Source organism: Stigmatopora argus, chromosome 10 (assembly GCF_051989625.1).
Source record: "Stigmatopora argus isolate UIUO_Sarg chromosome 10, RoL_Sarg_1.0, whole genome shotgun sequence".
NCBI lineage: Eukaryota > Metazoa > Chordata > Actinopteri > Syngnathiformes > Syngnathidae > Stigmatopora > Stigmatopora argus.
The window spans coordinates 16212425-16224574 of record NC_135396.1 but is presented as its reverse complement, the minus strand read 5'-3'; the positions used below and the strand labels follow the sequence as shown (position 1 = coordinate 16224574).

General features: G+C 52.1%; 1 protein-coding gene across 6 annotated transcripts in view; it reads right to left on the bottom strand.

The window, feature by feature from the left end:
* fchsd2 (FCH and double SH3 domains 2) overlaps positions 1 to 12150 on the bottom strand; it is a 96859-nt gene that overhangs the window by 40102 nt on the left and 44607 nt on the right. For all 6 annotated transcript variants that reach the window (XM_077611277.1, XM_077611283.1, XM_077611278.1 and 3 more), the window contains 2 exons: positions 9235 to 9289; positions 8940 to 9068 (listed from right to left, as the gene is read on the bottom strand). In XM_077611277.1, coding sequence (XP_077467403.1) covers positions 8940 to 9068; positions 9235 to 9289 — 184 coding nt within the window. The remainder of the gene's footprint in view (positions 1 to 8939; positions 9069 to 9234; positions 9290 to 12150) is intronic.

Here is a 12150-nt window from a genome sequence, read left to right as displayed (position 1 = left end):
TGATCAACTTCATTTAATTTTATGCATAAGAAGACAATTTTTATGCAAGTGGGATAAAAATAATTTAAAACAAAACAAACAAAAAGAAACAAGTTTGCTGCAATATAAAGTCATAGCTCTAATTACGAATGCCTCTAGGTACGAAAGTTTCAGGTTACGAATTTTTGTATATTTTAATGAGTGACTCTAGATACGAAAAAGATCCAAGTTACGAAATCCCCCCAAAAGTCAATGTATTGGTAGTTGTGTGAGGACCGTGGAACGAATGAGAGAATTTACATATAAAGTACACCTCTACTTACAGACTTTTCAAGTCACGAAATAAGTCTTGGAACCAATTAATTTTGTTGTGCAGTTTTGTATGCTGCTGATATACCTCATGCAGCAGGACCCAAAATAGTGTAGGCAGGTAGTAATCATGCTTGGACTCACGCTGGCACTGTTTCCCAGCTCAGGTCCAATATATATTTCTATTTTTTTTTACTGGATCAAATCTTACTGTCATACAATTTACCAATAGTACCTTAGCGATCGATTGGTAGCTCGCGATCAACATATTGAGCAAAACAAAAGACTGGTGGTTTAGCCAGCCTTAATAATACTTACTTCCCTTGTGAAAAAAAATGAAAATGTTAAAGTTATAGAGGCTACCTAGGCAATCGATTCTGAATCAATTGCCACACTGAAGTCGCACAAGACGAATCATTCGTCCGAATTTGTAACCCGGATAATGCACAATGCACCCGTGTTACCAAATTCATCCGGTTTACAGTGCAGTTGAATCAAGATGGTGGAAGCCGTAGTGATGGTCTGAATTTTGAGGCATTTAAATTGGAAATTTGATACTTTTCCGTAAAAAAAATGAAGTGACAATTTTTGGGATTTCTGGAATTTGGGAGGTTTGTCAGGAGTCCCAGAGTTTGCGTTGCTCGTCCGGAGTAAACTCTAGAAATTACGGAGAAGTTGGCAGCTCTGACAAAGGTATCTTCTCCCTACAGTCCGAGATCTAGACCAATAGGGCATTCTCCATCTTAAGGATGAATTCATTCCTAGTGGTTACCTCTCGCTTGATGTCCTTGGCAAAGGATATCGTTGCCATCTTCCAAATGTTCGCTTCTTCTTTCTTTATGTAATGTACAGTAGATTCATTTATACCGTAATGGCATTCTACCTGGGCATAGTTATTTCCCACCTTCAGCATATCTAGCAACTTCACATTTTTGGTCACTCATCATGTTTCGTTTTTTCTTGGGCTCATTTCATGCCATACATGACGCAAGACGCTTAGGAGGCATTTTCAACGGCAATTCAAAATCCAAACAAAGCTGGAATAGGCTCTGTGCAGTCTTTCTCCATTTACTAACATATAAGCCACATTTGTCAGACAAAAAATGATGACTGAATCGAGGGTACAGCTTATACGCGCATAAAAGGACGACATGCACGACGCAGCAAGGTGACAAAGACGAAACGCCATAACGCAAGACAATGCGGCCCATTCGGTCATTTATTTGAAAATAGAGAAAAGATCAACAGATAAAACGCAACATTAAATTTATTTTGAATGAAATTCAAGAAGAAGAAAAAAACGTATCTTGCAGAAAATGTGAAAAAACTCACTTGTGCCTGCCACTGCTCGCTCAGGGCGTCACCATCTTACCTAGGGCGCCACCAACTTACCTAGGGTGCCGCCGTCTTACCTAGTTAAAGGTTGCTCATTAGAAGCAATTTGGCCGCAACAACATCTTAAACTTTCTGCCATTAAAAAGCATCAGGAATCAAGATAGACATTTCTTTTTTCAAATTGAATAATTTGATACTTTGCATTTACAAAGACAGGGATATTATCTTCCTTATGATATTGACCCTAATAATGTGCTTTTGATTCATACAGTATCTCAAAAATACCACGTGCGAGGATTTTTCTCAAGATTTTCCCTTCAAAGTAACACATTTGTACTGTATGAAGGTAAAAATTGAGAATCAGGGGGCAGCTTATACGCAAGAAATTGTAAAATTCAACAATTTTAAAGGCAATTTTAAGGGTGCGGCTTATACGCGAGGCGGCATATATGCGAGAAAATACGGTAATCTGAAGAAAACAGTAAAAAGCAAGACGATGTCTTTCTCTCTTATTTGGCCCGTTATTCTACTTCAAAGGTGAAATTTCACTTCTTCCTCGGTGCTGAGTTGGGTGGCACGCAGCGCCAAAGATTTTTATGAACATTTTTTTTAGTTGGGTACTTAATACAGTGGTACCTCGACATACGATCGTAATCTGTTCCGAGACTGAGATCGTATGACGAGCTTTTCGTAACTCGAGCGGACGTTTCCCATTGAAATGAATTGAAAACAAATTAATTTGTTCCAACCCTCTGAAAAAACACCAAAAACAGGATATTGGATTGGATTGGAAAAAAATGTTTTATTTCTTCTAATTCGCCATATATTGATAAAGTAATAAATAACGAGTGGTTGAATAGTAATAAAATGTGTTTAATAGAAGTAAAATTAGACGCATTTTGCCGGGGATATAGACAGCGACATGCACACGTAGGCGGGGGGAGGTGTTCGGGGGGACATTATCCACGGCTACAACGCACTCGTAAACGAACAAACAAATTTAAATTAACTTGGATAAATATATACAGACACTCAACGTTTAATGTAACTTCACACAAAACTGAATTTTAATTTTGTTTTAATTATTTTTTACCTTTGTAACGGGTTGACCCCACCCGGACGTTCCCCCGGAGTCTTCAAAACGAACGCATCAAGAGTTGTTTGGAACTTGCCGCTTCCATGTGTCTGATTACCGAGTGTATTCGAGATCTTTTCTTTGCAAAACTCTGCTGATCCATTGTTGTTTACCTTGTATGTAAATGTAGACCAACGTGGGGGAAAAAACGGGTGTGGAAATGCAAAGTCCGCCCAGTGCTCGTAGATATATTTTATACACGAAAGAGATACAAAAAAGACAGTGCCATGGCCACCTGGCTTGGTCGTATCACGAAATTTTAATCGTATCTCGGGCGAATTATTCGATCGAAATTTCCGTCGTAACACGAGCATGTTGTATGACGAGCGGTCGTATCACGAGGTAAGACTGTATATAAAAAAAACGCTTTGTACTGCCGCGAATGCTGAAGATGCAAAGTGGTGAAGAATGACAGAAAATGTAATTACTTGAGAGCCATACACAGAATTTAAAAGTAAAAATGTTATGATCGCGCCGCGTCGTGTGACGCGATCGTGGAAGTAGGTCGACCCAAATGCAGGAGGCAGGAGAGGCCGAGGCATTAGCGTGATAACGAGTCCTTTAATGCATCAACCAAAACGTGCAAACAAGCGTGGCCGCATGCGGCGCGCATACGGACAGAGGCGAACAGAAAGGCAGCAGCATAACGACCGCCAGCTACCGCTAGCAACTGCTACTACAGTCAATGGTAGAGTGATGATCCGGCGACGTGTGATGACGCGTCGCTTACTTAAATACAGGAACCGAAAGTAATCATTGGATTGGCTACAGCCGGTACGTGTCGACGGCAACCCAGGAGGGCCAAAAGGGCACTCCTGACAGTACCTCCCCCCTAGGGGACGGATTCCAGACGCCCCAAAGCCAAATGTCCATGAAAAAAAAACGGAAAAGCAGCCAGGGAGGGCGGGCGGGAACCGTACACTAGGTCCGGGGGGCGTCCGCGCCAGCCCGTGAAGCAATGGGAGAGTGACCGGTTCGGCGGGCGTCCGCACCGGCCAGAGACGAGGCGAAGACGTGGTCGGTCCGGCGGGCGTCCGCGCCGGCCGATGACGAGGCGTGGGCATGGTCGGTCCGGCGGGCGTCCGCGCCGGCCGATGACGAGGCGTGGGCGTGGTCGGTCCGGCGGGCGTCCGCGCCGGCCAATGACGAGGCGTGGGCATGGTCGGTCCGGCGGGCGTCCGCGCCGGCCGATGACGAGGCGTGGGCATGGTCGGTCCGGCGGGCGTCCGCGCCGGCCGATGACGGGGCGTGGGCATGGTCGGTCCGGCGGGCGTCCGCGCCGGCCGATGACGAGGCGTGGGCATGGTCGGTCCGGTGGGCGTCCGTGCCGGCCGGTGACGAGACGTAGGAGAGGCCTCTCCAGCAGACCTTGGCGCTTGGAGAGGAGTGGGAGTAGCCGGTCCTGCGGGCCTCCCTGCTGGTGCCTTGGGTGCTGGCCAAGCCCCCTCCCTTTAACAGACAACGGAACTTTAGCATGGTCGTCGGGTACCTTACCCTGGCTGTTCGGGGGGGTCGCCTGCCCCCTCGGTCGGGAGGGCAGGAGGGTCACTCTCGCCGTCGCCGGGCCCCTCGCGCAGAGGCGCCGGAGGGTCACTCTCGCCGTCGCCGGGCCCCTCGCGCAGAGGCGCCGGAGAGTCACTCTCGCCGTCGCCGGGCCCCTCGGGCAGGGGCGCCGGAGAGTCACTCTCGCCGTCGCCGGGCCCCTCGGGCAGGGGCGCCGGAGAGTCCCTCTCGCCGTCGCCGGGCCCCTCGGGCAGGGGCGCCGGAGAGTCCCTCTCGCCGTCGCCGGGCCCCTCGGGCAGGGGCGCCGGAGAGTCCCTCTCGCCGTCGCCGGCCCCCTCGTCCAGGGGCGCCGGAGAGTCCCTCTCTCCCTCGCCGGCCCCCTCGTCCAGGGGCGCCGGAGAGTCCCTCTCTCCCTCGCCGGCCCCCTCGTCCAGGGGCGCCGGAGAGTCCCTCTCTCCCTCGCCGGCCCCCTCGTCCAGGGGCGCCGGAGAGTCCCTCTCTCCCTCGCCGGCCCCCTCGTCCAGGGGCGCCGGAGAGTCCCTCTCTCCCTCGTCGGCCCCCTCGTCCAGGGGCGCCGGAGAGTCCCTCTCTCCCTCGCCGGCCCCCTCGTCCAGGGGCGCCGGAGAGTCCCTCTCTCCCTCGCCGGCCCCCTCGTCCAGGGGCGCCGGAGAGTCCCTCTCTCCCTCGCCGGCCCCCTCGTCCAGGGGCGCCGGAGAGTCCCTCTCTCCCTCGCCGGCCCCCTCGTCCAGGGGCGCCGGAGAGTCGCTCTTGCCTTCGCCGAACCCCTCGTCCAGGGGCCCCGGCGCGTCGCCGCCACTTCCGGGCGGGCAAGAGCTGGGCGGGAGAGAGCGGGGCGGGAGAGAGCGGGGCGGGAGAGAGCGGGGCGGGAGAGAGCGGGGCGGGAGAGAGCGGGGCGGGAGAGAGCGGGGCGGGAGAGAGCGGGGCGGGAGAGAGCGGGGCGGGAGAGAGCGGGGCGGGAGAGAGCGGGGCGGGAGAGAGCTGGGCGGGAGAGAGCTGGGCGGGAGAGAGCTGGGCGGGAGAGAGCTGGGCGGGAGAGAGCTGGGCGGGAGAGAGCTGGGCGGGAGAGAGCTGGGCGGGAGAGAGCTGGGCTCGAGGAAATCAGCCGGGGTGAGGCGGAAACCGGGCCGGCCGAAACCGGCAAGGATGTAATCTACCAGTCTGGGACTTGGCCAAACGGAGCTCGGCAAAACGGAGCTCGGCAGAACGGAGCTCGGCAGAACGGAGCTCGGCAGACCCGCCGGTACCGGAAGCCTGGTTCGTGGCTTCGGCACGGGTGCGACAGGCGGCCCCGGTGGCAATGGGAGTATTGTGCGTGGCTTGGGCACGGGAATCTGTGGAGCTGGGAGCGGCGTGGTCGGCCGCGGAGCTGGGAGCGGCGTGGTCGGCCGCGGAGCTGGGAGCGGCGTGGTCGGCCGCGGAGCTGGGAGCGGCGTGGTCGGCCGCGGAGCTGGGAGCGGCGTGGTCGGCCGCGGAGCTGGGAGCGGCGTGGTCGGCCGCGGAGCTGGGAGCGGCGTGGTCGGCCGCGGAGCTGGGAGCGGCGTGGTCGGCCGCGGAGCTGGGAGCGGCGTGGTCGGCCGCGGAGCTGGGAGCGGCGTGGTCGGCCGCGGAGCTGGGAGCGGCGTGGTCGGCCGCGGAGCTGGGAGCGGCGTGGTCGGCCGCGGAGCTGGGAGCGGCGTGGTCGTCCGCGGAGCTGGGAGCGGCGTGGTCGTCCGCGGAGCTGGGAGCGGCGTGGTCGTCCGCGGAGCTGGGAGCGGCGTGGTCGTCCGCGGAGCTGGGAGCGGCGTGGTCGTCCGCGGAGCTGGGAGCGGCGTGGTCGTCCGCGGAGCTGGGAGCGGCGTGGTCGTCCGCGGAGCTGGGAGCGGCGTGGTCGTCCGCGGAGCTGGGAGCGGCGTGGTCGTCCGCGGAGCTGGGAGCGGCGTGGTCGTCCGCGGAGCTGGGAGCGGCGTGGTCGTCCGCGGAGCTGGGAGCGGCGTGGTCGTCCGCGGAGCTGGGAGCGGCGTGGTCGTCCGCGGAGCTGGGAGCGGCGTGGTCGTCCGCGGAGCTGGGAGCGGCGTGGTCGTCCGCGGAGCTGGGAGCGGCGTGGTCGTCCGCGGAGCTGGGAGCGGCGTGGTCGTCCGCGGAGCTGGGAGCGGCGTGGTCGGCCGCGGAGCTGGGGGCGGCGTGGTCGGCCGCGGAGCTGGGGGCAGCGTGGTCGGCCCAGGAGCTGGGAGCGGCGTGGTCGGCAGAGGAGCTGGGAGCGGCGAGGTCGGCCGAGAAGCCTGATCCGGGGCTCGAGCGTCCAGGCCCTGCCTTTGCTTCTCCCTGCGACGTGGCGCTCGCCGCCGCCTCCGGGAGGGCGTCACAGCATGCCGACCACCACGTGGTGGCCCATCGTAGCTGGCCAGCCAACCAGGTGAAATACTTCGCTGCTGCGCCTCCCCAAAAAAACAAGACGGGCGGTGTTCGAAACTCCTACCGGAGCCCCCCCGCCGGCCGCCACGCGGTGGTCCTGTGTAAATGGCCCGCGGACCTGGCAGATGCTGGGCGGGGTAATCCGGGTCTGAGTAGTCGGAGGGGAAAAAGCGATCCTTCTCCAGTGGGGCATAACGTTCAGCGTCTTTAGTTGGAGCGTATCGGATTCCGTATCGGCTAAGAAAATAGCCGTCCCAGACCGAATCTCCAGCATCCAGCTCACCTAGCCGCTGGCCGTCCTCCTCTTCAGAAAGATCGGAGCCCCAATATCCAGCCTCTAAGTCTATTAGCCCCCCGTCGTCCTCACGTTCAGAAAAGTCCGTGTCCCAGCGGACAAAAACTTGGCGTTCCAAAGGGGCCGAGGGAGGCTGGCGTCGACGAGCGCGTCGGCTCGAGCGTGGGTAGCCTCCCGCTGGGTCCATTATGGCCGGATCATTCTGTTATGATCGCGCCGCGTCGTGTGACGCGATCGTGGAAGTAGGTCGACCCAAATGCAGGAGGCAGGAGAGGCCGAGGCATTAGCGTGATAACGAGTCCTTTAATGCATCAACCAAAACGTGCAAACAAGCGTGGCCGCATGCGGCGCGCATACGGACAGAGGCGAACAGAAAGGCAGCAGCATAACGACCGCCAGCTACCGCTAGCAACTGCTACGACAGTCAATGGTAGAGTGATGATCCGGCGACGTGTGATGACGCGTCGCTTACTTAAATACAGGAACCGAAAGTAATCATTGGATTGGCTACAGCCGGTACGTGTCGACGGCAACCCAGGAGGGCCAAAAGGGCACTCCTGACAAAAAATAAATGAGTGCATTTTATTTTGTCACTTCAACAGTACAATAAGTATCTAAATTGTTTTGATAACATTGTTACAGTGTTGCTAATCAATGAGTATATCATACCTGTAAACCTCGGGCCAAATGCTCCCCTTATTACGCGATAAAAATCGTACAAATGCAATGCGGCACATATTTACTCACATAGGTGTGGCTGTATGGGTACATTGCTTGCTGACGGTGAAAAGGCGGATGTGTGAAAGGGGAATGCGCGTGCGCATATCGTGCTTAAAGCATGACTATTAGCAGTTGACGATGACGTTTTCGTCTGTTACCAGTGACCGACACGGTCCGGATTAACGCCGAACTGGGTAAAACAAGGTTGGTTTTACAAAAAACGTACTTGAAAAAATCATGTACAAAAGTTGTTATACGGCGTACACAATTTGAAATGATCAAAAAACGTATGATTTACGGGAAAAACATAAGTTGACAGGTATGGTATATGTGGCACGTGCAAGAGAGTGTAATTAGAAGAAAAAATATGACTAAAGAAGTGCCAGAGTTAATGTCGGCACCATTTAAATTGTAATGTGCCAACGTGAAACTTTCATTGGTCAAAGGAGCACATTTGAGGTAATGTCGCGAACATAAAGATGTACCAACACGAGGCTCCCTTTGGTCAATGCAGCGGAACTGGAGCTAGTGTCGGCGCTACCGATTTCCCAACGTGAGGCTGCCATTGGTCGATGTAGCAGCTCTAAAGTTAATGTCGGGGCCACTTTGAAGGGCCAACGTGAGGCTCTTATTAGTGCGTTCGGGAGTCAGGTCTCTCACCATCGGGTTACACATTTTAGCGTACAGGTTAGTGGAGAACCATATCCAGCCAAAACCACCAGGGGACATGTCTGTCTCACGAGCCATAGGTTTCCAACCCCTGCCTCACAGCGTAGAGGTCATGTCTGCTGGTATCTAATACAGCGAACTTCTCTGCTGGTCAAAAACTGTATCGCTTCCACATGACCTGGTTTCATCTGATCTGCGCGCCTTGACACCGTCCGTCTAGTTTATGCTTATCCCAACTCACGTGAATTCAATACAACAAATTGTGAAGTCATTATTATATTTTGTTAGATGTCTCTTCTTCACAGACACAGAGACAAAATCTGACTTAAAAAACATTTTTTTAGATTACGTTTATTTATAATAAAAAACTATCTGAGCTCATCTTTCCTGGATATTCTCTTAGGACAGGAGTGAGACATGACTCACTAAATCTTCTAAACCAAATGTAATGAAAGAACATGTCACTGGAGTAATACTTAAGATGCCTTGAAGATATTCTGAAGTACAAATTAAATGAAACAGCAAGTGCATGGAGAAAAGAAAATTTGTGTCTCATGAGAGATGAAGGATTTAGCAAAATACCTGGATGCAGTGAAGCAGGTCTGTGTGGTAGTAGCGGTCATGGTGAGCATTGGCAGCAGCAAGTGTTAACAAATAGTCATTTCTGGCTTGGGTTGCCTTTGAGTTGCAATCACTTCTCTTTGCTTTTAACTGAAAAAAATTAGAAAAGGGGCAAAGTAAGGATTTCTTCATTTGACATGAACATTCTCTGAGGTTATCCTAGTAGATGCAAACAGCTTTAAATGTGGCAAAGTACTTTTCAAAATTACCACATTACATGACACATAGTATATGGTTGACTAAAGAACCCCATTACCTTTACACTTGCTTTTTGCAAGCTAATTCTTGACTGGAAAAGAGCCAGTTTAGACCTGCAAAAGGAGGAATACATGTATCATTTTGACCTAAACTAGCACTTTTAGCTGCCTATTTGCTTTTCAATTATATTCGCATTACAACATGTTGTATGTTAATAGTCTAATATCTAAAACTGAATCCAACTGACTATGTAATAATGATGAAAGTGCAACAGCCATTGTGCAATGTCTGTTTTAAGGTTCACTAACGATTGAGACTGAAACATGAAGGCAACTATGAGCACCCATTGAGCAGTCCATTATGATTGACTGCTGAGACTGCCAATAGGACGGTTTATATTGCGAGCTGATTGGCTGGGCACCATCGCAAACTCCTATTATGATCGATGGATGGGATCACCAATAAGAGCTGATTGGCTGTGCATCATTAAAGCCAACCCTATCGTGTTTGACAAGCCATAGAAGTCAGGAGAGTGGCTCTATCTCGTGCGCTGATTGACTAGGAACATCGCAGCGTCACATCCTCTTACCTCACTTTACAGTTTCAAGGGGAATTTCAACGCGGTAGCTCCGTCCACTCTTGCTCGTTTTGTGTTTTTGCTGCTTTTCTGTCTTAATGATCTGATTTGGTGATTCTTAATGATCCCATTTACTTTGATTTGCTTTGTACTTTGTGCTTTTGCTTTGTTGTTCTGTCTAATCACCCTCTGCTACTGTCACAATGAAATTTCCCGAATACGGGATGAATAAAGTTATCCAATCCAACACCAAGAACTCCAATGTCATTTCACAATTTTTAACCAGTTTGAGAGCATTAAAAAACCCAAAAATCTCTACCTCTGGGGGAATTTTAACCTTTCTTTATTACACAATATATTCGGGCAAATCCATTTCACGGTTTTCACTTTTTGCTGGGAGTTTCTTGGCCCAATAATGAGGGATCACTGTACACTCTGAATAGAACATTTTAGTCTAACAATGGATATATTTGTTTTCAAGTTTGGAAAGCATCATCAGTTAAGAATACATAAAACAAATTACAAAACATTTACGTATATTACTGCATTTTCAGTAATATGTGTCAGGCAAGAGGTGGGTGGTTGCTCCCCTCATCCAATCACATGTCCAGCACCTGATGGACTAAGCAATGACAGGTGCGGCTCATCAGACACCAGGGAGCTAGTCCCCCTACGCTATCTAGGAACCACCAGGAGATTGCATGTTTTTATGTTTTGGACTGGCCGGAGACCCCATAGTCCTTGACCTTCCTTGGCTAAGGGAACATAACCCGGTCATTGAATGGTCAAGTCCCCCCTGGAGTCCAGCCTGCCACACCAGGTGTCTAGAGTCAGCCCGTGTACCCACAAGGTCCCATCCAAAGCCACCCCCAGGACTGCTACCATGATCTGCCACAGGTCTTCATTAAGGACCATGCTAAGGCACTCCCTCCGCAGCGCCCCTATGACTGTGCCATTGATCTCTTGCCTGGTGCCACTCTTCCCAGGGGACGTCTCTAAAATATCTCCAAAACTGAGCGTGGGAGGCAATGGAGGATTACATCTCCGACACACTCAGCTTTTGCTCCGGTTCACAGGTCCCGCATTTTTAACAAGTTGGGCCTCCGCATGCCTACCATCTAGTCCGGGAGGGGGGTGAGTGGAAGACGGCCTTCACTACCCCCCTGGGCCATTTCGAGTATCTGGTGATGCCTTTTGGTCTCTGCAATACACCAGCAGTTTTCCAGGCGCTCATCATTGATGCCCTTCGAAACATGCTAAATCAGTTTGTGTTTGTGTACCTGGATGACATTTTAGTTCATTCACACACCCCAACAAAACATAAGCAGCACGTGCGACTGGTGCTGCAACGCCTTTTGGAGAACCGCCTTTACGTGAAGGCAGAGAAATGCAAATGTTATGTTCGACAGACCACCTTCCTTGGAATCGTTGTGGCCGACGGGGAGCTATGGATGGACTCTACGAAGGTGGCGGCTGTTGCTCAGTGATTCAGGCCGAAGGAAGGGTTTTTGGGGCTTTGCAAAAGTGCACCCCTTCGGTTTCCTTTCCCGTGGGCTGACTCCAATCAAATGCAATTACGGCATTGGGGACTGCGAATTGCTGGTTGTGAAGCTTGCCCTAGAGGAGTGGCTACATCACCTGGAAGGGGCCAATCACTCATTTGTGGTTTGGACCGACCATAAAAATTTAGAATATACCAAGTCAGCCGAGACTGAACACTGGTCAGCCAGGTGGGCCTTGTTTTTCAGTAGGTTTAATTTTAGATTGTCCTAGGTCCTAGGGTCCAGGAAGGGGAAAGCCTGATGCACTATCACACATTTTCCAACACTCAGATTCTGTGGAAGAGCCCACAACCATCTTACTACCCTCTTGTTTAGTAACAGCTCTGAGGACTGACCTTGAGGCCGAGGTCCTGGGGACCCAAGATAGGGAAACTGACCCCAGAGAAGGTACAGAAAAGAACCTTTATGTTCCGACCTCGGCACGTTCCAGGGTGCTTGAATGGGACCACAACTCTCGCCTGACCTGCCACCCAAGAGTCACCCGCACACTTGCGGTGTTGCGCCAATGCTTTTGTTGGCCAACAATGAGGGAGGATTCACGCTCCTTTGTTTCTGCCTGCCACTTGTGCCCGCAGCAAGTCCTCCACCAAACCAAGTTCTGGTCTACTCCGTCCACTGCCGATTCCTAGTCCCCCATATTGCTCTCGATTTCGTCACAGGCCTCGCAACTTCTCGGGGCAACACCATTATTCTAACCAGAGCTGATCGTTTTTCCAAGGCCGCACACTTTGTCGCCCTATGCAGACTACCCTCAGCCCAGGATACGCCCAATCTACTTGTGCACCACGTATTCAGTCTGCATGGAATTCCTGCCGACATCGTGTCTGACCGGGGG